Genomic DNA, 27,359 nt, shown 5'->3' with positions numbered 1-27,359 from the left:
TTCTGTGGGGGCCATAACGATCACGCTGTGGATCATTAGTCTGGACCACTGTTTTCCACTGCTCTGCTGGCTGGGCGCCATACATCTCTCCCCTCTCCTCCCGAGTCACAGCCACTGCTAAATTGCCTGTTCCTTTCTCTCCTTTTCCTTTTCCTCTTCCCCCACCCTCCCCTGTCCCAGTCACACCTCACGATCCTCATCTGTCCTCTTTTGTACCGCAGCATTTATTGCAAACCAAGCTGCACTGGAGTCAAAGCAGGTGGTGAGTGTTTATAGGCCATTTAGAATGGAGGAAATCCCACTCGTGTTTCTGCCATCCCGGCACACTGACCTTTACTTCAGCAGACAGACTGATGACATGTTATTTTGTGAAGGAAGTGACCGAATGACAAACACGGAGGCCGTATCAGCGCAGATGGCGGAGACTGACTGACTGGGGTAATATGAATAACAAACTGATGGAGTCAGTTTGTCACTAAGAGGGCAAAAGCAGAGTGGGGAAGCTCACGGTTCAAAGGCTCTTATTATGCCCCCCGAGGAACAATATGTTCTGATTTGTTGCATTTGCTTCTTGACAATGTGCCAAAATGGAAGGCATGATTGAGCTTCCAGTGGTAGTTTCAAAGTCCAAAGCCGGTATTTTTCCTTGAGTGCTCAGCAAGCTGCCATTTTTTTCCCTCTTTTCCTCTCACTCTGCAATCTTGAAATTGACAGAACAATAGAAGAACACTCAGGTTTAACTCTAGTGCTAATCACACTGGCTCAGTCTCAGGGCCATAATCAAGCGTGACAACGATCTGCGACATTCGCACTGAACCGAACTGGTAAAATGGCTAAACAATGGCATCGTGGTATTAATAAAGGTTCCTGCACCTTAAAGCTGAAATGCTCATTCCTCATCTCAGACACAGAAACCGTTTCCAGCTGCTCAGCCTTTTCAAACTCAACCTGTCTTGCAGCTGCTGGATTAATTGCATTTTCATCTGGGAAATCCATCCAAAAGTGGTCAAACAACCGTTTTGCAGCATTAATAGGCCGAGCTAAAACAAACAGCAGCACAGACCAGCAGCCTCAGCTGCCTCTAGTGGCTCTGCACCGCGCACATGCATTGGCAGTGGAAGCTTCTCGAAGTAAAGCCCGGGCCTGGCAGCGTGCACTGGCAGCGATGATTTACAACAGCATTTAAGTGAATCTAATAAGCAGAGTGAATGCTTCCCGTCGCTTTGGCATAGCTCGTGCCTGGGCCCTAATCATTCAAATATTTTGGCAAAAGGCAGTGCCCCGTTCCTCTCCAAAAGAGAATAATGAGACACGGAGCTCTTAATCACAGCAGATCAGTTCAAATAAATGAAAAGAGAATCAAAAGCATTCTTTGCCGAGGCAGTCCTCTCTCTGTCCAAATGAGCTGACAGAGGGCCAGATCTGCGAGATGGAGATTTACCCAGGAGATGGAGCAGATTTTCCATGACTCGTGAAGCACCGACTCACTCTGGCAAAGCACAAAGTAGTTCTGGAAGAAACCAGAGACAGCTTTTGTACCATTTTCTTTTGGATGTTCAAAGTAATTATATACAGTATGCACACATATACAGACATACAAACACAAATAGTCGGACCAGCCCAAGAAAACGATGCCCCACGTTCTTCACAGCTTTTTAATCAAGCACTCCCCCACGCTTGTTCTCCTATCACACCTCAGATGCTTTCTGGAAAACCCACGCAAAGCAATGCGGTAGCTCTGACACCTCATCCAAACTCAATAATTCACCATGCTTCCACTTGCCAATTCTTCCCTCTGCCAATCTGAAAGCCTTCTACACACTCCGCTTGCTGAGACAGCGCTCTAACAAACGATGCTGTCAGTTAACAAGATGGAAAAACATTCTGTTAATTTTTTCTCTCCCTTCTTCCCTCCCCTCCTCGGCGAGGAGTCTTGATGTGCCGAGACGAGGGCTGGATCACAGCTTGCCTGGGGGAAGCCTGACACAAGACAGGCTGCCGCTGACATGATGAGCCTCGAGACTGCTGGCGAATTCTTGTGATGTCACTTCCCGCACTCGACAGCTCTGACACCCTGGCGTTGGGTACTGGGAAGAAGAGGAATAGAAGGAGCCGCTCGTGGAGGTGGTGCTGGTAGATGGGATGGTGGGGCGGGGGAGTGGGCTTGATGAGAAGAAACACTGATGCGTTGACTGTGCGGCTCTTCTGTTTTCTTTAATGTTCCCGCTTTTATCAGCAGTCGGAGCTGTCAGCGGTAATCACGCTTGTAGTGAAGAGCTGCGGAGACGATAAGCTCGGCCTGTCAGCGCCGCATCCTCTGCCACAGACATATGCTGCTGCCGCTCTCCGCGTCTTTCTTTATGCATGATGGTATTCTCTCCAGAGAGGGGGAGAGGGGGGAGAAAGCACAGAAAGGGGTGGATCATCCACACCGGGAAGGTGGGAGGAAATTTATTACATCTTGTCCTCACTTAAACTGAGGTGGCTTTTGTTGCAGTAAAGAGATCACGACACGTTTGGAGTCTTAGTAATGAACTCGTGTATGAGAGAAAAGCACATTTGTTTTGAATTGAAATCAAATGGAAAACTAATCAGAATTGCTGTGATAGAAAAGCCATTCATGAAAAATCATTAATTTTATTTAAAGGTATGATTTCAACCTGTGATACTGTATGCAGTTTCTCCTGTTATAAAGCTACTCCTGTGCTGTAGCTACTTATTCCTCAACATTTCAGTATTACTGCAAAACTGTAATAAATATATTTGAAAAACAAAATCAACAGATTTTTGCCTTTATCATGTTACAAACTCCAAAATATTACTTGAATTTCTGACTAAACTTTGTTTCAAGTAAACCCAGTGACCCAGAAAGTCAAATGCAAATTAAAGCGATCCTCTGATGTTGAAGTTTAATTTGCTTTTGTTGGTTTTTTTTACCTCTGCCATGTTTGCAAGTTTCATCATTCTATCTGTAAACACGACAGCTCGAAAAGTTTTGACTATGATCAAACTTCTGGATCTGCAGTGGGGTCATGGTAACAATCCATTTACATCTTCCTTACATCCACCGACATCTTTGACTTAAAAGCCTTGTAGGAATCTACGATTCTGTTGGAAACATACAGAAAGTCCTGTGTAAAGATCTAAAATATCATGTCACATTTGACCTTTGACCTCTCCCTTAAGGCCAATAGACTGGTCTGAATGTTAAAGTGATAATAATATTATACAGTTTTTAAAGAGAGTTTCTCACTGCAAATGTTTGTACTGGCAACATATATCCACACAGTGGATTCAAGATATAAAACTAGGATTTACAAATAAATAATGTGCTAAATTTTGGGAAAATTAAGGGATAAAAAGGTACTAATTACTAACTATACAATACTAACTGTACAGAGACAATACAAAGTGGATTGTGCAGCAGTTATCGAATACCAGGTTCAGGTTATTGTCAGGATATTGTAGACGAGACATGACGAAGACATGTGCAAGATGCAAAATGTGCAAATATAGCATAATTTAGATGTTCAGTAATCATGTGACTGAGTGTGCAGATAAGCAGATTGTTCCCAGGTCAGTTTGTAGTGGATTTGTGTATGTTTTTGTTGTTTTTGAGCCTTTTGGTGAGTACTGTAAGACTCAAAGATGATGATGATATATGGGGACTGATTTTGTTATGTACATTACAGTAACAGGTTATAACCTTTTAATATTAGAGGTAATAGCAATATTAATATATAGAACTATTCAGTGAAAACTGCCCAGAGAGTGAGCTGCCCTGCTGGAGGTTTGCGCTTCTTGTTTTTCCTGAATCAGATCCAAGTGAGGAGACGTGTCATTAATAACTGACACATCAATCTGCAGGGATGATGACAAATGTGGCTTTGTGTCAAAGCTGGTGCAATATATTTCATGGCTACATGGCATAATTACTATAGAGATGAAAGTAATTACATGTGCAGAAAACGCTGTGACTTGACATGCATGAGAGGTGGCGTGCAGCGGATAAAAACAAAATGCGCAGCAGTCAAAAGTCACAAGGCATTCGGTTACCAATTATCCTTCTCTTGTGAGCATTAAAGCGCTGTGCATTGTTTACCGTTAACAGATGTAATTGAATAATAATGCCACGGCCCCACCTGTTCCCCGTGTAGCTGCACTGGTTGGAATAAATGAGCTGTGCTTTCCTCTTCCTCCCTGATCCTCCTTCCTCTTCCCCCTCGCTCGCTCTGAGAGCGGGGTTGAGAGGCCTGCCCTCGCAATGGCTATTAAAATAATGTGGCCTAACCTAAGCAGAGGTTAACCAGCTAATGTCCTCAGCACTGCTCCTCTCTCGACATGAATAATGCAGATCAGGTTTCTAAACAAGCACACAAATGAATCTATAAATCACACAGGTCAGGGCAATCTTATTAGCTACCCTCCCCCCACATCACCTCCTCCCATCTCTCCCTGATTTGCAGCCGTCAGGCTCCTGCTGGGGGGGCTGCCTTGTATAAACACGCAGTTAAATGTCCTGTTGGTTTAATATGTAGGACATGGACTAACAACCCGGAGAACAGTGCCATGCAGAACTTAATGCATTCTGCAGAAGCGCACTTGTTCACTTGAGTACAACATTATTAAACTATGATGTCACTGCTAAGTAAATCATGGCTTCTATGAAAACGTGCTGAATCAGCAATCTGGCTCCCACCATCATAAAACCAGTTTGATATGTTGGATCACCAGCAAAGAGTGGTCAAATACCACCAACACCATAACAGCATAATACAGAGCAATACAGCGACTTTTATCATCACAGAGGTGTTCCAGTCCATCTCACAGGCCTACAGGTCATATATAATACTTATCAAAAACGTCTTGGGTTATAATATTAATACATTTACTACATTATTTGACATGTTTCATGTTATTTTAGTCATTCCTTGTATTTGGAATGAAATAAAGAATAAAATGTGGCTTTTTCTGAACATATTTAGCTTAAATCTCGTCATTACTCCATGCTACTTGCCCCAAACTTTTTTCATTTCCTAAAAGAGTCATTTCCTCAGTTTTTAAAACATTTATTGTTCTAAAAACATGCAGAGCTTATGTTTTGCCACAATGGCACTTATGGCTATCCTAATCCCCTGGGATTTGGGGGGATAACAAGCAAATCACACTAATCTGCAGAGCAACGTCGCACGGACAATGCAAGGGGAGAAAATAAAAAACAAAACAAGGAATTTCAAGTAATTAAAAAAATAAAGAGAATAGGAAATAATCAGCAACAACTTTTCCGATGCTGCTGGAATCAAATGTGAAAAAGTTGCGAGTTATGGGCTGAAGAACATAATGCAGTGTAAATGTCCCGTTTCCTTGCAGAATAATTACCAAAACAGGCAAATACCAGAAAAACACCAAGACAAGCACATTAATCTTATAGGTGAACCCACTCCTGTGCTCCTCCTGTCCTTTAGTCAGAAATGAACAACGTGCTGGGGGGTAAGTGTTTTACCATTAAATCTCAAGATCTACGAAGACCCAGCGATCCCCAACCAGCCAGTTTCAACACCACCATCATCTGTAAGAAAAGTATTCTTTAATAACTGCTCCTGCACGTCCCGCAGACTCATCCTTAAACTCTCAGCTCTGCTCCCCCTTCATCAAAGGATAATATGACCAGACTCCTACAAGTCGAGGCAGGAAACGGAGACGACGATGTTTAGAAGCGTGCGTGCACACGTATGCAGTGATCCAGGAAACGCGAGTTTAGTTCACATACAACAAACCCATTTCATTTGTCACATCTAGAATGCGCTCCCCCATACTCCATCAAACAAAGCCACTGCTAGCTCACAGTCATTTCCCTCTCTCCCAATTACAAATGAGTCCATTAGTGTGTCTGCAGTGAGCCCTGCGCTGTCTCCCAGTAATGGCTTGTGAGATTTCCATCATAATCATAATGGCTCCCAGAGCAGCCATGAGTGCAGATGGAAGGTCGCTCATAGGTAATGAGCTATCTCACCACCCAAAGGGCACGTCTTTTAGTTATTTAGAACTGCATGCCTACGACTTCATGGCTGACATGCGAGCTCGCTTGCGAGCATGTGCTTTGTGGACTCTCGTGACATGTTTCTATGTATGAGGACGCGGGGGCGGATTTAGGAAAGCGAGGGTAGACACGGCCCGGCGCTGATTAACATCATGAAATTGGTGTCTGGGCTGCAACTGTAGATGCTAAAGCGCATAACTCAAGCCGACACATGACAGCTAACAGCAAATGCCATCCAGACATTAGTTTGCACGTTGACATTCCGTCTCCCTCCCCTGGCTGTGGAGCAGTGCCAAGCAGAAATATCATTAGGGCCAGCAGTGTCAGTATGACTCACCTCCACTTGCCATTCGGAACACATCACATTCTTTTCTCTGGCCTCGGATTGCAGCGCATCTGCATCTTCTGCCAATTATTCTATGAATGCTGTTCTCGGTAACATTTCGAGTGTGCGCACGCTCGCTGTACTAGCGAGCTAGCTGCCTGCATAGCCACAGGGCATGTGGGACTGGGAGGAATGGGCTAATACAGGGCTGACCCATGCTTAATTGACCTGAGAGCTGTTGCGATGTGGGTCGTATCGATGAGGTGACCTGACATTTTCCTGTAAGACCTGTGTTTTTCCGAAGCTTTGGTGTCTGCTTTTACAGACCTTCATAAGAGCAATCGATGCCGCATGGTCACAGTGGGAAACGTCGGTTTCTAGGAATTTCACAGGAAGATCTGACCTACATATATGCTGCTTGCTGAGGCCATGTGTAGAACCCTGTAATGACAGACTGGACATGTAGGGACAGATCAGGCACAACACTACACTGATTATGTCTTCATCATGGCACCTGTGGCTGTGTGGGATATGTTAGGAAGCAAGTTAACATTTTGTCCTGAAATTTGTTGCACCAAATATTTACACATGAGCATCAGAACCAGACCATGGAGAATAGAAAGAAGGTGGCCTGATCTGATGAATGACATTTTCTTTTATATATATTTTATTATCACATGGATCTCCAGGTACCTGGGGAACATCTAACACCAGGATTCGCTATGGGAAGAAGGTAAGCCAGCAGTCAGTACTGGGATGTTACTCTGACACACACCACCTACCCAATCATTACTGTAGACCATGTACACCCTTTCGTGGAAAAAGTATTCCCTGTTGGCTTTGGCGTCTTCGAACAGAATAATGTACTCAACAAGCTCAACAACGAGTTTCAGATGTTGACTTGGTCTCCAAATTTCCTGGATATCAATCCAGTCAAGCATCTGTGGGATCTGTGGAGCCCCCCCTCAAAACTTAAAGGATCTCTTTGTGTCAGACACCACAGCACAGCTTCAGGGGTCTCGTCGAGTCCACGCCTCGATGGATCAGGGCTGTTTTGGTAGAAAACGTGGGGCCAACACAATATTAGGCAGGAGGTCGTAGTGTTACGTCTGAATGGTGTAAAATCTTTGGTCTGTTAGTGTTATTGACTGTGCTAATGACTCAGGTGGAAGAGTGGGTTGGCAGTTTGATTCCAGCTCCCGAGTAAGACGCTTGTGATGTCATCAGCCACACATGGGCAAAACAAGTTCATTCGTTCACTTATTTGTTTGGTTTACAGTTGCTTCACTAATATAATTCATTAATCATTTTACTTAACACTGATATCATGAAGCATTGTGTGTTTTTTCTAAAAATGTTTCCTGTTATATTAACTATGTTTGTCTCTGAGTTACCTGGTGTGAGGCGGGTGTGGCTGTTCCCTGTCTGGGCGCAAGGCGTGGCCAAGGACTCTGACAACAACATGCCTGCTCAGCAGGACCAACCATGTGCTTACCAGGAACAGGGGTGTTTTAGGTTTACGTATGTTGTTCTGTGCTTAGTTAGTATTGGCATTTGTTTTTGTTCCCTCCTATTGTGTGTAAATGTTTGGCCAAACCACTATAAAAGCGACCCTCCTGTGTTTTTGTGATTCGCTCAGTTTGTGAGTTAAGTTGTGTCCACTTTGTTTAAGTTTTTGGAAGTTACTTTTTGATTAGAGTCATATTTAGTTGACCTCTTTAATGGGTCTGCTAATTTTATTTTGAAATCCTGTCTTTGCTACATGTTATTGCTCTCCACTGCCACACGGGTGCAATTCTTAAAAATATGTGGACTACATGTGTTTACATGACTCTAAAAGCATTATATACAAGTGCAGTCAATTTATCACTTTCTAACCATAAGAGATAACTAGATCCAAATGATGCTTCACCATCTTACAACATCATATAGTGAATTATGAATGCTGGTAAGAATGATCAGTGGGCAGACCTCTGGGATCAGGACCACTGACGTCCTACTGCGCTGACTCAAGAGGAATTGTTTATTTACTGCGTATGCAAACTCTTTTCTGTACATCAGTCATTAGGGTGTTTTAATGATAGAGAAATACAGGGGGGGGGGGGCAGCCACAGGTCTATAGCCAAGCTCTAACACCCCTGGGAGGTCTGCCATCTCCCTTCACTTTAATTTGAAATCATTCAGAGGCAAAATGGTAGCTGTTTGATTTATCCCTTATTACATAGCTTCTTAAGAATCTGTCAGGCAGCCTCATGAATTCATTCATCTCCATAAGCTTTCTCTGTGCCACTTAGGCCTTGTGTAATCTGGGTGAGACCCCCTTATCACTTCATTTGCACAAGCGGGAGACTATCAATTCCTGTCCAGTATCTGGAGCACAGGAATTAGAGCAGAGGTGTTTGGATGTGTCCACACAAAGCTGCAGTGAAAAGAATCTGATTACACAATGAAACACCACGCAGGTGCTCCATTTCACACCCTACATTTACGATATTAGCGAGCATTAGTTAAATATATTTCCCGGTTTATTGCTTACGCTCTTCGGCGTAGATCAAAATCGACAGGCAATTTTCCACCGTGAGTCATTGATGTATTGCCACTGTGAAGAGAGAGACACTTAAAAGCATTTAGCTGGTGCCGAGCTCCACATAGCTGCCTCATAAAAGCAGACAATGGCTGAGCTTAATAAGAAACAGAATGGATCCCAAGAGTGTGGAGGACCCATCAAGCTGGGGAATTTCATTTAATTTCCCCGGGGCCATCTATGTCTTGTACACATAATTAGAGCCCAACATGCAATGTTCCTTGTGTTTTGTCAATAATTCCCCGAGGAGCAATCAGGACAAGGGTTGGACATGCCTCTGTGACCTGGGCTACTCGCAACAAGCTCAGCCACCTAATTACACTGCCTCTAACAAGCAATGCGGTGGTGGCGGTTTAAAGCAAAGGATGTGGGAGGGGTTAGGGAGCCGGGCCGAGCCCAGGAGCCGACAGCATACAGCCTCTCTTCAGAACCCCTCATGTCATTAAGATTGTTTGTGGCTGCCGCCATGCATGCTGGGACGTCGCTGTCATTATGACAGGCTTGCTTTCTATTTCCCTCATTAAGGATCTACTTCTGTAGTGACTCACTCCCTGTGGTGAAATACACAGCAGGATATTAGAGTTATGGCCCTCTACAGCAGCTGTTTGCTTGGGAGATTTGCAATACAGGCATTTCTGTGGTGTATAATAATCTCAAGTCCATGACTACAAATGCGGCTACTCGAGAGATGCTAGCCAGACTAAATATTGCTGTACAGTTGTCACGGGCTGGATCTGTGACCCAGCATTTTAAGGTTATTATATTTGTGTTCTTAGGCATATTGGAAGGAGGCTTATCAGGTTGCTTTGAGTTACAGGTTTAGTTTGGGTTACTCTCTGCATTCTGAGTTATGTACTGTATTGTGCCTGTGGTAGGTTCCCCTTGTTATTTAGTGTGTCCATGTTTCATGTCTGTCGTGTGTTTTCTTGCTGTCAAGTTCATGTTATGTCTGCGTCTTATTATGGTTCCTGTTTTATTTTGAAAGAGTCCGGTGTTCTTTGCTCATTGTATTTAGTTTTACTCTCACCTGTGTTGTCATTATGTTTCATTCTAGTCAGCTGTGTCCTCATGTGTCTCCACTTCCCCTGATCACCTCATGTGTGTATTTAAGTCCTCAGTCTTCCTGTGTCCAGCATCACGGCGTCTGCCTACGTACCGCCATGTTTCCCTCCTCAGGGTCATAGTTTAAAAAGTCATAGTTGAGCCTTGTTTGCTGTTTTGTTTGCTTATTCATTCTTTCAGCCAAATAAAGGCTCGCTTTATTTTTGAAACTGAGTTTTGTCTCCACCGTGTCTGCTTCTGGGTCCACCTCAGCATCACACCGGTGCACCCTGCCGTGACAGTAGCACCGAAGGTGATTCCAGAAAACATCTGCACAGTTAAAAGCACCGCTGGACACCGAGCTAACAACTGTTACTAATTCATTCAGCAGATACCAGTAAAACGGTGGTTTTAATCTGCAGCCTTGTTCATTTGGTACAAATATCACCGGGTTTGACATATGACAACCCCGCTGCCTTACACAGCCGGGGAAGATTCCACTTTGTGTGAGCTGATCCTGATGTGCACAGCGGAGAGCCAGTCAATTCTGCAGAAATCACTGGCTTGACAAAAGGGCAATAACGGGGCAGAGGGTGCGAGTCACCGGCCCAGTTGCTGGGGGGGGGCTTACGCGCAGGTGAGCCAGGCTTTGACTGACATTCAGCCAGTGCGCTGAGAAAGTTTAACCTTGGTGTGCTGGAGAAGCCGCTCTCAGCAGGGAGAGAGACAGTGAGGGATGAAGAGCGTATGTGAGAAAAACTGATTTCCTGCATAACAACCGATTTTTTTTCATAAGCAGCCTGTTTCCAGAGACACTGGTTTGAACCCAAGGTCTTGCTCCATGTATTATTAAACACCGGTAACTGGCAACACTGCCTCATAAATAGAGATGAGCACAGACACCTGAGGAGTCGGGGCACTGCTTGCTCTTGATCGGCCAGCCCAACATGACCCAGAAGGTTCTACATACGCAGCACACCACCGCGCACGCTTCTACCTAGCCCCCCTCTGTTTTGTTAGCATCGCGGCAGCTGATAAATGGCACCGTATGGAGCAGGTTTGTAATTGGGAAGGTCAATGATATTAAAAATGTATGTAATTGAGTTTGACTCGACATGTTTGGCTATTTTTAACTCGGAGCTCAGGCCAGTTTTAATAATGCTGCTTAAATAACATTAGTGCAACTATTAGAAATATGGGGAGAGCTAATGAGGGGTTTAACAGATGGTTATGAAAGCAGTTCAATCATTTACCAAGAATAATACGCCGTCTCTACTCTGCTGATAAAGAATCTCTCTGTTATATCATGTGTGCAAAAGCGAAACAGTGGAAAATAAGCGCCTCATTATGCTTATCCTTAAATATAGACTGGACTTGATATTTCTTTAACTGGGGTTGTGTTTCCACTCTAAAGCCTCTTTGTATGTGGACAATCTCATAAAGTCTTTGATATATGGACACAATTTGTCTGAGAGATTTTTCTTTTCCAGGTCAGGAAAGATGGAAATGGCTTTTTCTTTCCACAGGAGTAAACATCTCAGTCAAACAGCATATTTATGGTTTTTGTTGCTGATAGAATTATTTTCCATCCCCTGTGTTCTCAGCTTGCACTGGGAATTGAATCATTGCCTTAGAAACATGATTCACTGCTGTGACTGTTTTTCCCCCATTCAATTTCAAGGACTTGGCAACCTTGTCCTATTCAAACGTGTGCATTATTACATTTTATTGTTGGCCATAAATGAATGGGGAGGTTGAGCACTCTAGAGGCAAGTGTAACACACATTAGGGCTTGTATAATATCGCATCTCAAGGTAAGAGTCAAACCATCTACAATTCTGTGTTTTGACACCAAAACCGGCACGCTATTAGCAATCACAAAGCATCGGGAGCCAATCTAAAAGGCAACGGCGATGCAGCGCCGTAGGTTTAGATCATTTTTCTCCGGAATAAGCTGGAAGCTTTCATGGGGCACTACTTTGAATTGTGGACTTTAAAAGCTTCTGACAAATGAAAAACACTTTCCAGCTCGTACTCTGTCCTCTGACTCTAAAGATTGGTTGCAAAGCTACGCGCTTATAATGATGTAAAAATTGACTTTCACAGATCCCAACATTAATGACGTACTGATCGTTGTCCACCTCCGAGGCTGTGAATGTTAGCAGGAGACGACGCTGTGACAGAATGAGGATTTACCTGCTGGGACAATGAGGAGGCGCAGGATCTGGAGCTACTGTAAATGGGTCACAGTGACTGTAAAGGAGAATGAAGGGGGGGCGAACCCCAGAGGCTAGCCATACTGCTGACTCTCAGTTCACTATCACAGCTCTTTAAGTCTCACTGGCTATGCTCCATTAATAACACTGGCGCAGGCTCGTTTCTCTACATTCTAGATTTGTCTCATTTACAAAAAATTGTTACAAAAAATAAGGTAAGAGGGACATTACACAACAAAAAGGGTCATTTAAAAAACATGTCTGCTTACAAGTCGTCAGCATGTTTAGCACGTGCATAGCAACACTAAATCGAGGAGTGTAAAGAACGTACGTCAGAACTGTAGTTGTGGGCGGGGTGAGTGAGGTGACAGGCACTAAGAGGAGGGGAGGAAGCGGGGTGGGACGGCGTGTGTGTATGTTTGTGTGGAAGTGTCTAGGGAGTGTTGCTGCCTGCTGACCTGGTCATCCATTAGACAGGGTCCATCCATCCAGCCCCCAACACACACCACCACCTCCTCCACTGCCCCCACCCGAGGCCCATCATTGCGGCTTTCTGCCAGGCCTGGAATCTCCACATTAATTTCTCATCTGTGGCGCCCTAATGAGCTCCGCCTGCTCGTCCACCTCTGAGACCTCAGTGATTATCAGACAGGGGGGCGACCATTTGTCAATGGCAAGAGGTGGCATTTACACTGCTGACCTTGCTGCCAAGGAGAGAGGAATCAAAATTAGCGGAGCAGGCAAAGAACAGAAAAGCCATCAGAAGCTGTGGAGAGCAGCCGCTGCGCGTAAACACGATCTCCGCTCAAGGATGCTGTCCAAATCGCCGTCTGTCTTTGGTTGGTCCTTCTTTTGGTGAAAACTGGTAAACTTCTAATTGCACATTCACACCAACTTGATGACTGAAGTCTAAAAGCAGAATAATCCTATTCTGCTTTTGCGGCGGTGAGTGGAGGCTCTCGGTTTGCTGCAACACAGAGCGGTGGGCGGTGCACGCCCCTCAGAGGGAGCAGGGATTTGCCGGTTATTGGATGGAGGGGAGCAGTGTAGGTCTGTGACACCCGCTAACCTTGGCCAGTGCTGCTGGGACTTGGAGGGTATCCATCACCGTGGCAGCCCCGAGACCCAGAGCGGGGGGAAAAGCCACAGAAGTTGCCGGGGGAGGGAAAAAAGCTAGTAAAAATTTAATGCACTCCGCAGAGCAGTCATGTCATACTTGGTTATGGAAAATAATCCCAGATGCCTGCAGTGCTAAAATGGAGCTGTAATGTGCTCGCCTCCTAACCCGGCCTGACAGCCATGATGTACGACTACCATTACCGGAAAATATCACTTCAACTAACCCGTGATCCGGCTCTGCTAAGGGTCATATTATCCATGAGGAACAAATTACACTCCCCCAAAGTAAATACAAATTTCCTACACTGACTGGGTACAAAGCACAGAGCGGGGAGGGGGCAGGCGGGAATGTTACCTATGACAACGCTCTGCAGAGTGACAAGGATGATAAAGTACATGACAAATCACTGGCTGACAGGGTACTCTAGTGCAATCAGCCTCAGCCTCGGCCTAGCGAGCACCCACTCAAGCCTGTAAACACTACTCTCTTCCTTTGGAGGGGGCAAAACACATAATCTTTTAACGCTGACAAGTTGCTCTCTCCTTTTTATTACTCATCCTTCCCACTGCAGCGGAAGAGGAAGGGTTTGGGGTGAGGCTGTGTGGGGGGATGGAAGATATAAAATGGTTTTATGTACAGTGCTGCTGAGTGATTGAGAAACACGACTCTTCTGCTATAATTGCCCGAGGGCAAACACAGCAAAACAATAAAGGAGGAGAAACAGCAAATATATTACTAGTTCAGATCTTTATTTTATGTCAAGGACAAACAGGTTCCTGCTTAGATCCCTTGCCTCCAATAAGAGCAGAGCACAGCGAATTACAGCACTCTGCTGCACGGCCATTAATAAGACGCAGAACATTTTCAAAATGGCATTTACAGCTTGTGGCTACTGATAGAGCGAGTAAATAACACTTAGGAAGGTGTGGTCTATAAAAAAGGCCGGAGGCAAGAGAAATAAAAGCTATGCGGTGATAAAGTTGTGCAGATTACAGTATAGACTCATTGTCTTAGCTGAGGGCCTAAGTGCGTGATTGGGGAACAGAAGCACTTGAGCACCAGCGCACATCGGTGCAAAAATATTTGACGGGCAGTTTCAAGGTGCCACTTAGGAAGTAAGAAGGAAAAACATCGCCTAAGCATTCGTGAGTCCAGACAGAGGAGAGCCGGAGCCTCTCGACAATATTACAGAGTTCCAAGACGAGGTGGAGAAATTTACCACTGTTAGATTAAATGTTGAGGGAATGTTTCAGTTTGAAAATAAATGAGGCCGGCTGCATTTACATTCATAAAAAATCCACATTAGTATTATTATTATTATATTTAAAGTGTGTGGAGATGTGGACCTTTCAGAGGCTTCTAAAAGACTTCACTGTTTATAGACCTTTGGAGGATGAATATGAGCGATACCTGATGCTACAGCAAAGTGCAAGTGGAAATGAGCTGTTCTCTACAAGTCCAGGCCTGCGTGACCACCTGATCCTGTTCGGACACCTCGAATTCTGCACCTCGGAGCAAAGGATGAGCCGAACCATGACAGACCATAAACAAGATCATTATTCAGGAAGAACGGTCATTTCCCCCACATATAACTTCAACCCCCCAAAAATTGTCCTTCTCGTTACACGAGCTCTGAAGGGACAGTTTCATGCACACTGGCTGCTGGGAAAGAGATGCTAACAGTACGAATACAGGGCTAATAATACCAGTGTTGTGCGGTGAGTGACTGCTGATAGGCGTCCTCCTACCTGTCTCCCAGCATGCCATTAACATCTCACGCTGCAGAAGGCCCCGTCCTACAGGTCACTTTGTAATGAGCAAATGCTCTGACAGTTTCCAGCACACGCAGAGACACACTCGCACAGCGACACACGTACGGGATCGCATGCACACGAAGAGCTGTCTCTTATCAGAGCCCGGCAGCTCCACGGCAGAGGCCTTCTACACCAGGCAGAACATGATTTCTCCTGGGAACACTTTTTCCATTTCCTGCTTTTGAAGGGAAACTAAATAAGCCACGTTTGTCCTCATCTGAATACATTTGACCCATTAAAATGACTCTGCTCTGCCGCGGCGTTGCAAAGTAGACCGCCACGCTCACAGAATGCAAATGACAGCAGCGGCACTGGGCGTAGCGTGCGAGGCTCCTGGCAGGAGCAGATAGTGGCAGGTGACGTGGACTAAGGAGGGCCGTTGAGTGGGAGCTCCAATTACTCCTTACATTGAAGAAGAACGCGTGAGTCAGCCCTGTCATAGGGGTCCCCGTTTACTAATTCACTCCTCTGTTACTTTAACACACAATTAATCAATGACAGGAAGGTGTAGTCGGTGCTGTTCATCAGGAGCGTAACGTGAGCCAGGGTGAATTAATACAGTCACTGGGGGGATTACCGTGCTCTCGCTCTCTTCCTGAAACAAGAAGGAATTGCCACCGAGACAAGAGCAATTTAAATCGACAACACTGAGTAATGACTCAATTTGCTGCAGAGTCTAAACACTACAAGCAAATGGCATTACTAAATCATTAGAGCACATCTAGCTCTCTGGTTAGAATTCAGTGGCTAATATGGCTGCTTTTACAATCTATAAGGTGTGCTCAAACTGAGCCCCTGGATTATAAAGTGCTTTACAATCAGAATTACAGGTGCTTTTATTTTACCCAACTGTGACCATCCTCATCATTGCATCACCACATGAAATAAAAACAAGCAACCCAGGAGACGAAATGCTGCACAGGTGATGCACATTTACGCATCGATGTCCAGCGCCGTCTCGTTCGAGGATTCGATCTTGGCAAGAAGGTGAGGAAAAGGTTTGGGCGTAATTTTCAGAGTGCTCCAAAAGTAATCGGGGTGATCGAGCTTACCTCGGTGACATTTTAAAGACAGAAGGCGAGCCTCTCATACCCGCCCCTTACACGGCTGAGAAGATGATGCATTTCAATGAGCGTCGGAGTTTCTTTACCTTCTAACCAACAAAAATATCCTCCCGCTCAGTCGCCTTTAGCTTTCAGACCTCTTAATCCTGTATTGATTTGCAGTATTTATACATTTACAGTTCTCACACACAGAGCAGAAGCTATACCATTGCAAAACTGTTTACTGGTTATGAGCAACATATAATCAGGCGTGTGCTTTGACAATCTGAAGACCTGAAACAAGATCTGAATCACAATTCAACCACAAACTCATATCATGTCTATGGTGTCTGGATACAAAGTCACAACCATACAAACCTCTGGGTGTTGTTCATTTGATTCTTCAGGTTCTGACACTGATGATGATTCCTTTTAGGCTTCTTTCTGGATGTTGGAAAGCTGTTATTTTTCAGTGTCTGTTAGCAAAATGGGTTACAGTAGCAAGAAGCTCGCAGCGCCTCTTTGGTCGGGGCCAAGAATTCCACGTGTAACTGATCTGATGGACATCGTTAACCTCAAAACAACACCAGCCCCTATACTGTTACTTACAGCCATAAACGGGTACATTAGCTTCTTTACTTGTGTGACCTTTAAATGTTTGCCAACATCTGTTATGATTTCTTTCTTGTCTAAAATTACAGGGTACGCAGTACTTGCTCTAGGACACGAGAACACCGAAGCTTAATCACAAAAAATGTATATGAAAAGTTGCTTTTCCTGCATCTGTAGTCATTTAGCACTACAGTTTATAGTTTTTGCAACCTTGTAATTGTGTACTTTCCCAGTAAAGTCAGTTTAGTGGTTTTTGGGGTTAAATTAAAGTTAAAAATAATTACAGCAAAGTCACTTAAGAATACATTTAAGAAAAACTGAGGTTGTACACAACACAGCATCATCAGCTTTCCCACCATCGCCCCTGACTTATGAAGACAGCACAGATTCTATAACCTGTTGAAGTCCACGATATTCGCATAACTCACATTATTTTGGCTTTTTCCCAGAAACACTTCCGGACTTTGTTAAATCTGTAGAGCCTGTTTGCTGCTAATCACTGCCGTGTGTTTTGTTGCTGCTGCAACAATGTAACTGCAGCAAAAGTGCCAAAACTGAAGCAATGAAGCTCTCAACACACAGGAAGACACTCTAGATCCCGGCAGGAGGTGGTTTTGCTGGGATTACAGACAGAACTACAGTGTGCAGTAAAGACAAATGCAGGAGCAAAAACAGACTGGCAGAGGCACCAGTATATAGGTAGATGGATAGATACAGAAATAGAAGCCGTGCTGCAGACATGCTCGTCTGTGCTTTAAGTAAAAGAAAGCCTGGCTGCCGGAGCAGTCTCATTTAAATGTCATTGAAATCCTAAAAAGCCAGAACAGTTCAATTTAGATTTTGCACATCATTAAGTCATTCATAATTAATGCGCAACTAATTAAGGTTTTGTCATACTTATTAACAGGATGTTTAATTCTAATTACATTCAATTCTCAGTCTTAAAGTAACATTTGGATCTTTTTAAAACACTGATAAAAGACGCTTGAAGGGATCCAGGCACATTCAGCCCAATAGGAAAAATCTTACCTTGTCGTCCTGGTCACTCTCAGTGTCGCACTGCGAGACAAGGAAAGAGAAAGCTAAAATTAGGAATAATATGTCCAATTCTTGGGGGTTTAAACAGTTTGTATTCAATTCCAGTGCCTCATTCATCTTTGTAAAAAAATCCATCTTATCAACTTTTTAATGACAAATTTATCACATCACTCATACTCTGTACCTGGATATCATCAGATCAGTTCATTAGCTGATCCAAGCAGCAGAATGTGAAATAAAGTTAATTTCTCATGACCACCCGTGCCCTTGTTAACACTGGGCGCCATGTAAAATTCAGACAGAGCTGGAATCTCCAAACTCTAATCGCCACTGGAATTCTAATAGCATGATGTGCGTTCCTGCTTCAGGCTGGGGATGGCAGATTGACACGAGAAGGAAGGGAACTTTGTAATGGTGGGAGGAAAAAGGGGGCTAGATTTCAATTTTTTGTTCCAATTTCAATTTCAAGGTCCACTTAATTCTTTATCAACTAATTAGCGTGATGCTGGGTGAATGGCGGCCCTCGTAGTTGTGCATATGGCTGAGGTGCAGGGAAGCACTGGAGTCAGTAATGAAAAAGGCACTGGGGGGGAATACGGGCAGGGGTTGGTACAGTGTGTGGGCAGGAGTGCGAGGAGGGGTTGGTGGGTGACGATTAAAGTATGGCAGGAGTGAAGGGGGGGGGGATGATTGACAGCCCACGGAGTGAGCGACAGAAGGCCGTGTCATTTTTTTCCTTCCATCTCTTGCTCTTTTTTTTGCTGATCTGGGCCCTGCAGAGCTCAAAGGTAGCTGGCTGGGTTTGTGGCTGATCTGCTTCTCGGGCTGGATGGTAAAAAGGGGGCTTGCGAGCTCAGCAGGAGCATAGCATCCAATTTACAGGCCTGTCCCGCACAGCCCCAGGGGCTGCCTGCGGCACACTGCCATGATGGTCAGCTCCAGCAGCTCATAAATTATGCAGAGGCAATAAACGCACTGGGCAAACACTCCTCAGACGCTCCCTGCTCCATTACGCTCTCACTCCTTCTCCACCATACATTCCAACCCCGTTTTAATACAGCGCAGAAAGGTAGAAGCCCTGAGAACAAATAAAGATAACGACAGACGACGGCAGATCACGATTACGCGCGGGTGTCTGTGTAATATTAAAAGCTCCAAACTGCGTGCATTTATGCATCTCTTCTAGCTCCTGAGTAAATAGGCGTGTCTGCCTGCATCGCTCTCTCGTGGCCTCCCACACAGGACCGACTAACGCAGCCGACGAGATCAACGGCGTTCAGGCTTTTGAGAATGTAGCAACAGGAACGCGACCAAGCACTCATTAGCCGCTTCTCTGTCTGTGCACGACGCAAGCAAGCGAGGGGTTCAAATAATTGACATAATTTTAGTTTTTTCCAGTGTGTTGCGATCCACGAAAAAAAGGAGTCTAGCCTTTCTTCCCTGTGTTCCCTTTTTGTTCTTATTTTGCTCTCCCTGCTTCCCCCGCTCCTTGGCTGTGCAGCCAATTGCTTTGATTGCCAAGATAGAAGCCGGCTGGAATGACTTGCCCTTGCTTGTGAAGCAAATGGAACATGCTAATGGAACTCATCGTATTACCCGATGCAAAAGTGCCATAGCTCATTACTTTAAGATAAAGGGATATCATTGTAGACGGCAAGCAGAATTGACTTTCTGTGCTGCGACTTGATGATGATTTAATCAACTGCTCTCTTTCACTTCTCATCCCCGAGCCTGTCGCTTTCGCAGGTGCTGCTAAACGAAGCACTCACACGGCTAGTGGGGGAGAGAAAAGAAAAGAAATTGCTGTCATTACTTTTTTCCCCCTAGGAATAGAGGTATGCAAATTTCCCAAAGCGGCAAAGGGTGGGGGGGGTGGAAAAAGTGGAAAACTTAATAAAATGGAAATACCTTTATAATGAGCAAAGTAAAAAATCCTAAGATCAGGCCTGACAGCCGAGGGCAGGCGATATGAACGTCCTTACGGCGCAGACGCCAAAGCTCCCGTGAACTCTGTGTTTGAGCTCGGGCAGGAAGTAGTAAATAATAATATCTCGAGAAAGATAAAAAACACGTTTGAGGCAGAGCTGTCACTCACTGATAAGTGATCATAGTGAACTAATGTGTCGCTTCATGCATAACGCAACCCGAGGTGGGGAGAAAAATCTGACTAACTGACTGTTTCATCAGGAGCAGAGCCGAGGTCTCAGCTTTGCACTTCACAGCTGGAAGTGTCATGAAAGATCGGTACACCTCATCATTAAAACTGAGCATTGTTTTTACAGGTTAGCACGAGCTACAGTTCTGTGTGATACAACAGCTGCTGACATGCAAGCATGAAAAAAACAAAAACCCGCAGCTATGATTAACTACGTCAAAAACACTTTAGAGCAATCCTGGGAGGCCGCGGCGATTGAAAAGACGTATGTCAGACGTTTAAAATGAATCTATTGTACTGAACAGAGAAAAAACAACAAAAGTGGTGCCACTGAGATCTCTGACAGGCCGAGGTACAAAGTCTTATTTAAAGCAACAGTAATGTACAGTAAGGAAACCATTAGTCCTGGGAGGGGGCTGAGAAAGGAAAGTGATAGTCTACCAGGCCCGGTGCTATTTACACAGGACCAGCATTATACTGTACAGCTAGACCCCAGTGTTTAGTTTAAGTAACACAGGAATGTCAAACATTAGCTTCAGCTCTAAGAGCTGTTGATGTTGGCCTGTATCCGGACCACTTCTGATTGCCGCTCTGCTCTCACCCGGGCCTCTCTTTTGGCTGAGTGCTCTTACAAATTTCCCTACACTCTGTCCAAGCATCGAGCCTTTTGTTTATATTGGTCTGAAAGTAGAAGTAAATTATTCTTGTCCTAAATCCTCTCCAGCTGAGAGCAATACTGGCCCAGTAGAAGGGGAACAGAAGGAGCCACGGGCCGAATGCTAAACGATGCAGCCATGCTATCGTCTGTAACAGCAGGGCACGGCAGCGTCTCCTGCCAGAGCTACCCACAGCGAAAAAGTCTGCACTAAAGAGGTAACCACATCACACATGTTTGCGTGCAAAGCAAGTATGCCATGATCTCTTTTCCAGCATAACCTTCTGGATATCCACTGGTCCACAAATACTAACAGATGTTGGAGCAATCAAGAAAAAAACAAGATGACAACAATAAAGGTCCAGCACAGTGTGTTTAACATGCTCCTTGTAATTCCTGATTGGCTGTCTATGTTGCTGCAAGTTAAACCGTGCGCTCTCTCTGCTGCGTGAAGTTAGCCTCGGGTTATGCTTGAAAAAGTGCCATCAGTATTAACCTCTGCCCGTGCCCTTGGAATTAATTATCATTGATATGGTCTTCATTAAAGCACACTAGTGCACAGAGGATGGTGCCTGTTTATCAAACCGACACTGGATGTCCTACAGGAGCGCTGAAGGGGTTAAAGCCCAGGGAAGACGCCAACCTGCCTGCAAGCCTGGGAGCTGGAAAGACAGCGTGAAGGATGGCAGCCATTGCCAGGGTCAGCTCTGACACTGCCAATTTGATGTGCTGTCGTCAAGGGCTCCTCAATCCCTCCTCCTAGCGGCTCCTTCCTGATATAGCTGCATGTCCTGATGGTTTTCTGATGCAAACAGTCACATGGCAAAATGGTTTTCTCCCTTCCCGGTGCATCCTCCTCCATCTGCTGCTGGGGCCTGGATGCCTCAGACCGCCTGCCTGTCACAGCGTGCGTGGAAATTAGCTGGGGAGGAGGTGCTCGCTTGTGCTAATTACATTTTAATCATTGGAAATGTGTTGGCAAATCAAGCCTTGATTGCCATCTTGGAGCCCAGTGCTCTTCTCTGCAGGTTGGGGATGGGGGTGGGATGACTTCTGGGGCTAGAATGAGTCTGAGCCCAGACTCGGCAAGCTGGACACCTCATCCTCCACCGCAGCTTGATATGGCGGCGTGCCTGGCCTACCGCTGGGTAGGGGCTGTGCCACATTATTCACTGGGAATAGAGAAAGACCGGGATGGTGAAATGCGGATCTGTGCCATGCATATTCTCCAATCCCCCACTCACACCTCCCATATTTATCTCTCTTTCTCTTACTCCCTTTCGCTTTTGCACCCACACATTACTAAGTCTGCCAGTCCCGCCGCTGTGAATTGAGGAACAACAAACAGAGATGAGCTAGAGGCGACTGATGAGCTCAGGTTTTGCTACACAGCACCTACTTTGGCACACAAAACTAGAAAACGAGCAAAAAACAAACTGACTTAGTTAAATTTTCAGTTTTTAAATAAACACAAAATGATCAAGGTTGACAAGAACATTTTGCTCACAGAGAAGCTGGTTCAGTTTTGATGAACATCTGTTAAAAGCCACGTTTCCTTCGTGTTATCCAATGCTATAGACTGGCTCACAGTAATAAACGATGCAACATATACGCATCCAGACCCGTATCGTGCTTAAGGGACTTCACACCCAAGTGAACCTCGGATAAACTCTGGGATTACTTTACTTTAGCAACACATTAGTTATTAAAGGTTGCCCATAAAGGACACCTATAAGTTCAAGGAGTGGAAGAAAGATTAACAAAACACGCCTCACTGGGACAGCTCATTTAAAGAAGCCGCGTTCTGTGGTGACGAAAATGTTTCTGCAGCATCTGCTTGATTTCTGAGCTGCTACGTGAACGTACTGCGGGAAAAGATAAGTCCCAAAAGAAATCACAGGCACAGCCTGAGTGTTTCAGACAGTCTATACAGTCACATAAGGCAAACTCTTCTTCCAGGAGCCAAGAATACTTCGTCAGGGAGGACCAGATTTCTGTCTGGACTAATATAAGCAGGTCTGATCCACATGTGCAACGCTGGCCAAATGCAGCAGGCCAACATCTGAACGCAATTTCCCTTCAAATGTAAAACTTCATCCAGAAGATATTCAGTGTGACCGCAAACTCCAGTTTCTAGTCAGTAAGACGGTCGAGATAAAGGAGGGAGGGAGGCCAGAAAAATGAAGCTTTCCACAAAGTAACAACAACATTACAGCCTCTGATCTTTGCTTTCAATATTCAGCACCACAGTGTCTTTTTATTTTTTATTTATCTGGGCCGTTCCCAAATGTATGGAAAGAATATCTGAGAGAATTTTCAACATCTGACGACTCTCTCTCCTTTTTTAAAATATCAAATTCTTATCATTTCCTCGTTGTTAGATCTCTTTTGCTTTACATCCTGATCACCAATAATGTCAAATCAGACTGAGGCGGCTGACTGGATGATAGTACAAGCGCTACATGTGTATATTACTTCCCTTTTTAGTTTGGAGGAAGGTAGGACATCTAACTCGAGCAGAGAGGAGGCACCGCGGTGCTGAAGTGATGCTTGGCAGAAACAGATGTTGCCGCAGGGTGAAGCTCTCTGTTGATCAGTCCCATCCACCCAACAAACACGCTCACAACACCACCTGACAGAGGACCGGGGTAGGAAGAAGGAACACAGCTGCGGCACTATGTCTTTTAAAAATCTGGTTGTTATACGAGTGCTACGTTCTCAGCGTCTCGGTTTCGAGAGTCATATCGACGCATTTCTCCAGGCTCTGGACAGCATTTAGGGTTATGCGATAAAAGCATAAAACGCGGCCCTACACGGACCATTCAGCCCGGCTCTGTTTATATAAGCCAACAGAGGCCCGAGGCTCAAAGCAGATGCTGAATTAATCAAAGATTAATAGAAGGGTTCTGAGATAATTACATACATCAAATTGCATTGTTTGCGTGGTTATGGCGACTCCCACGAGATGAGTCCGCTCGGTGTGCATTTTAATTACCCCCCTCATGCTCGACATTAATAGTGATATGATTTGGCATCCTCGTTACAGCAATCTGGTCACGCACACAAGAAGAAGAATTTCCCAGATGAAGAAGTGGACCAGCAGAGTTTTGACCAGCTGAGCAGATGAGACTGAGCAGGCAGATGTTCTTCCATTTAGAATCAGTGAAGCACTGAGTATCACCGAATCCACCCTGGTGTCGCTTCAAATGTAGTGACTGCACTGAAAAAGGCCACGCAGTAAAGAACGGCACAGATTCTATGATCAGCTTTTAGAAAAGGTTGTAATGTAATGAGCATATCTTATGCTGCCGGCATCACAAATTTTCACACGATCCCTTATGAAATAAAACAACTGCTAATATTAATTGTGCAAAATGGAGCCATAATATAAAATTACCTACAACATTTGCAGTTTACACGCACTCGCAAGCGCGCTGTATACGAGCTGCAACCTTGTGCAGGCGAGAGATATAAACCTCATCTGCTCCCCTAACCTCCCACTTTCAGCTCCTCTCCTCCCCTCCCTCCTCTCACACTGACTCATCGCTAAGGGGGGAGAAAAACATCAGGATTAGGTTCTGTGCCTCTAATCACTTAACTCCTCACACCTGATGGCACACTATTAACTTTGACTGTCTCCAGTGACCCCGTGGGTCGTTGCCCATCACATCAAGTTTTTATTAGGGAATTTTCCTCATCATTAGCCATGGCCTGGAAACGAGCCATTAATATTCATACTGGCAAACCAAAATGAGGTCCCACTGATTTTCCATCATCCAGGCTGTCTGTGCAGCTGCCGCTGTTAACAATCACCCCAGTGCTGCACATTTGCCACGTATCATTATAGGGCTTCATAAAGCTCTTTTTCTGGTTCTGCCATGATGGGAAGGAGAGCAAGGTGGTGGCGGAGGAGGAGGTGGAGGAAGAGAAGGCTGTGAGAGCTGCAGCCAGCTGACACCCGTCTGAGAAAAACTGGCTAACTCTGCCAACAATCTGCCTGGAAGTCTCATTCATATACCGGCGCTGTCAGTGCTAACAACCCCTGCAGGCTCTGCCAGGTACACAGCTGAGATACGCCGACTTCCCTGTGCTCTCACATTAGAGCACACATTGTTTATCAGTGTGTAATGGCAGCCAGGAAAGCAGTGCTTTGGAATGGATTGAAATCGTGTACAAGATGCTGACATGTCTGAGCATCATGGAGGGTTTTTATTTAGAGAACGATCCTTCTCTGCTTCCCAATAATATAGAACAAGAATATAACGATTTTATTGTTTATTATTACAGGTGAATTTATAAGGAGGAAATTCTTAAACATTAGACGGCTCTTGTTTAGCATGTGCACACAAATGGCAGCTTCCACAGATTAAAATGATTCTGGTTGTTCCTCCTCCTGTTAGCAAAGGAGGAGCATCTCACATTACAGCTGCTGGTGCTCAGGCTACACGCAGTGAGAACAGATAAGTTGCATCTCTTGCTGATAAGACTCCACCCTCTTCTCCATCCACCTCAGCTAAGAGTAGCTGGCCCTATGTCACGAATGGAAGCAGCACTCACGCCTGATATTTACATATTTGCTATTTGCACCAGTAGGTATAAAACATCCATCCATCTTCTTCCATTTTTCCAAGTCAGGGTTGCAGGAGAGATGGGGTACGCCCTGGAATAACCGAACCCCTCTGACTCCACCCCTTTGTGTCTGCATGGCTCCTCCCACAGCCCAAACTCCACACAGGAAGGCCCAGATGGATTCAAACCCAGGACCTCCTTTGCGCGAGGCAACAGTGCTAACCACTGCTCCACTGTGCCACCCGACATAAATCATGGAAAAATAAATCCATGAACTTGCGTGACGTAATGAGACACAACACCTACTAAAGGTTATTTAGCTCAACTATGACAATTTTGTGAATTTTGGAAGTAATTATTTGGGTGAAATCTAGTTACTCGAGTATGAAACTGGTGTCTTGGTATGACAAACAGACTGCGCAGTTGACAATATTCAGTAAAACAAGGACAGAAGGTGAGACGTTCTAACAGATGCAGCTGCTTCAGCACCGTCTTCCAAATAATTAGAGCCGCAGTGACAAAAACACTTTGTTTTTCCTCTACTATGATTTGCTAGCTGTCACAGTGTACATCTGAGTTGCCTCATTATACAGAAAGTACTCAAATAAAAGCAGACACTGCACGCTCCTGTCAGGATTCTGTCTACCACACATGCAAACAAGCAAAGATGAATAAACATTAGTTGTTGTTGAGGGCTGGTCTTTGAGCCGCGAGGCTCACAAAGATGCGCTTTGTACAAAATAAAAATATTTAATTTGAAAGACTGATGCAAGGCAAAATGAAATTAAAAGGAACCCATGCTAACTGCTAAAACAAATTACTCGCAGCACGCTAAATTACATTTGCTCCTCCATCAGCGAGATCAAACGAGCCTAGTTTGACTCTCCTGCACTAATGATTTCCTGCACTCACCTCCTTTTTCATCCCAGGGGTGTTAATAAACACTCTGTCTGTTTTTTGTGTGTTTGTTTGTTTGTGTGGTTTATTTATACATTTCCCAGCCCCGCGTCTCGTCTCCCTCCCTCCCTCTCTCTCGCTCACGTCGCCCATGCTGGTGGCAGGCTGGGTGAATTAGAGGGATCTAATGTAATCCCACAGACAGCAGGCTCCTGAAAAACGTGCTCAATTAAAGCAGGATGAGCCCAGTGGGAGCATCCCTGGCGGGGTGCGGGGTGACTGACATGGTCCTTTGGTTGGGATTAATTAGCATGCTAAATGGTAGAGCACGATAGCAGCCCCAAAGCCTAAGGACAGCCACCTGACATCCACCAGCTCCCACAGCACCGGTACAACATTATTATGGCTGCGGTTCGAGCCGCTCACGGCCTCATTTCATTTCCTGACAAATGCATGCAGGTACAGACTAAAACAACAGACCCGCCACAGTCTCTCACTGAGATAATTACAACTAAAATATCAACTTTGCTGATGTTTTCCAGGCTGTAATTCTACCTTTTAAGAATAATCCCAGTTTTTGTCACCAGGCTGGATTAGCTGGGATTGATAAGCTGCGTCACGCTTACAGAAGAACTCAATGAAAGACGGCCCATGAATGAAAGGTTTGCTCAGCAATCTGGAACTAACACGACAATTTTAGCCTTTTTTTTCAGCACAGTATTCTTGGTCTGTAGATTTCTTTCAGGGTCAGCGCTCAAAGATCCATCTGGGTGAATTAATGAGGACTTATGAGGCTAATCATCACAATGCGACTGCGTCAGAGCGAAACAGACTCCACCCATCTCGAGTCAAAAGAGTGGAGCGCACAGCTTTTTGGGTAACTGGTGTCTTGTCAGTGAGTAAGGGTCAGCTGTCACGAGGCCCACCGGTGTTTTTCTAAGCCACCGGTTTGCGCGCTGTAATTACCCCCACCCCCACTCCCCAACTTTCAAGCTTGCTCAGCACAATATCCAACATATAGTTTATGACAGGCCTCAGTGGGGCTTTCTTACAATCCACAGACGCTGCCGAGGGGAGAAAAACAAAAAACAGAGTATTTTGTCAGCTGTAATTACTCTCCAATTATATGGTCAAAATATGTCATTACAGGGCACTTTGTTGTCCAGGCTGTCTGGCTTTGATCAAGTTGTGGCACAATGTGTTTCACATTAGTGGCCCTACTATGATGTATGTTTCCTGTCACCACAAGG

At 45.0% G+C, this 27,359-nt stretch overlaps 1 protein-coding gene across 14 annotated transcripts in view; it reads right to left on the bottom strand.

Annotated features, from left to right (window-relative positions):
• Window positions 1-27,359, bottom strand: part of auts2a (activator of transcription and developmental regulator AUTS2 a) — a 316,198-nt gene that overhangs the window by 96,015 nt on the left and 192,824 nt on the right. For 13 of the 14 annotated variants that reach the window (XM_039618431.1, XM_039618433.1, XM_039618432.1 and 10 more), the window contains one exon: window positions 17,825-17,854. The exons of the other annotated variant lie outside the window; for it this stretch is intronic. In XM_039618431.1, coding sequence (XP_039474365.1) covers window positions 17,825-17,854 — 30 coding nt within the window. The remainder of the gene's footprint in view (window positions 1-17,824; window positions 17,855-27,359) is intronic. 14 annotated transcript variants of the gene reach the window in all.

Source organism: Oreochromis aureus, linkage group 10, assembly GCF_013358895.1.
Source record: "Oreochromis aureus strain Israel breed Guangdong linkage group 10, ZZ_aureus, whole genome shotgun sequence".
Lineage (NCBI taxonomy): Eukaryota > Metazoa > Chordata > Actinopteri > Cichliformes > Cichlidae > Oreochromis > Oreochromis aureus.
Note: the sequence above shows the minus strand (reverse complement) of the source record. Positions and strands in the feature narration are given on the sequence as shown.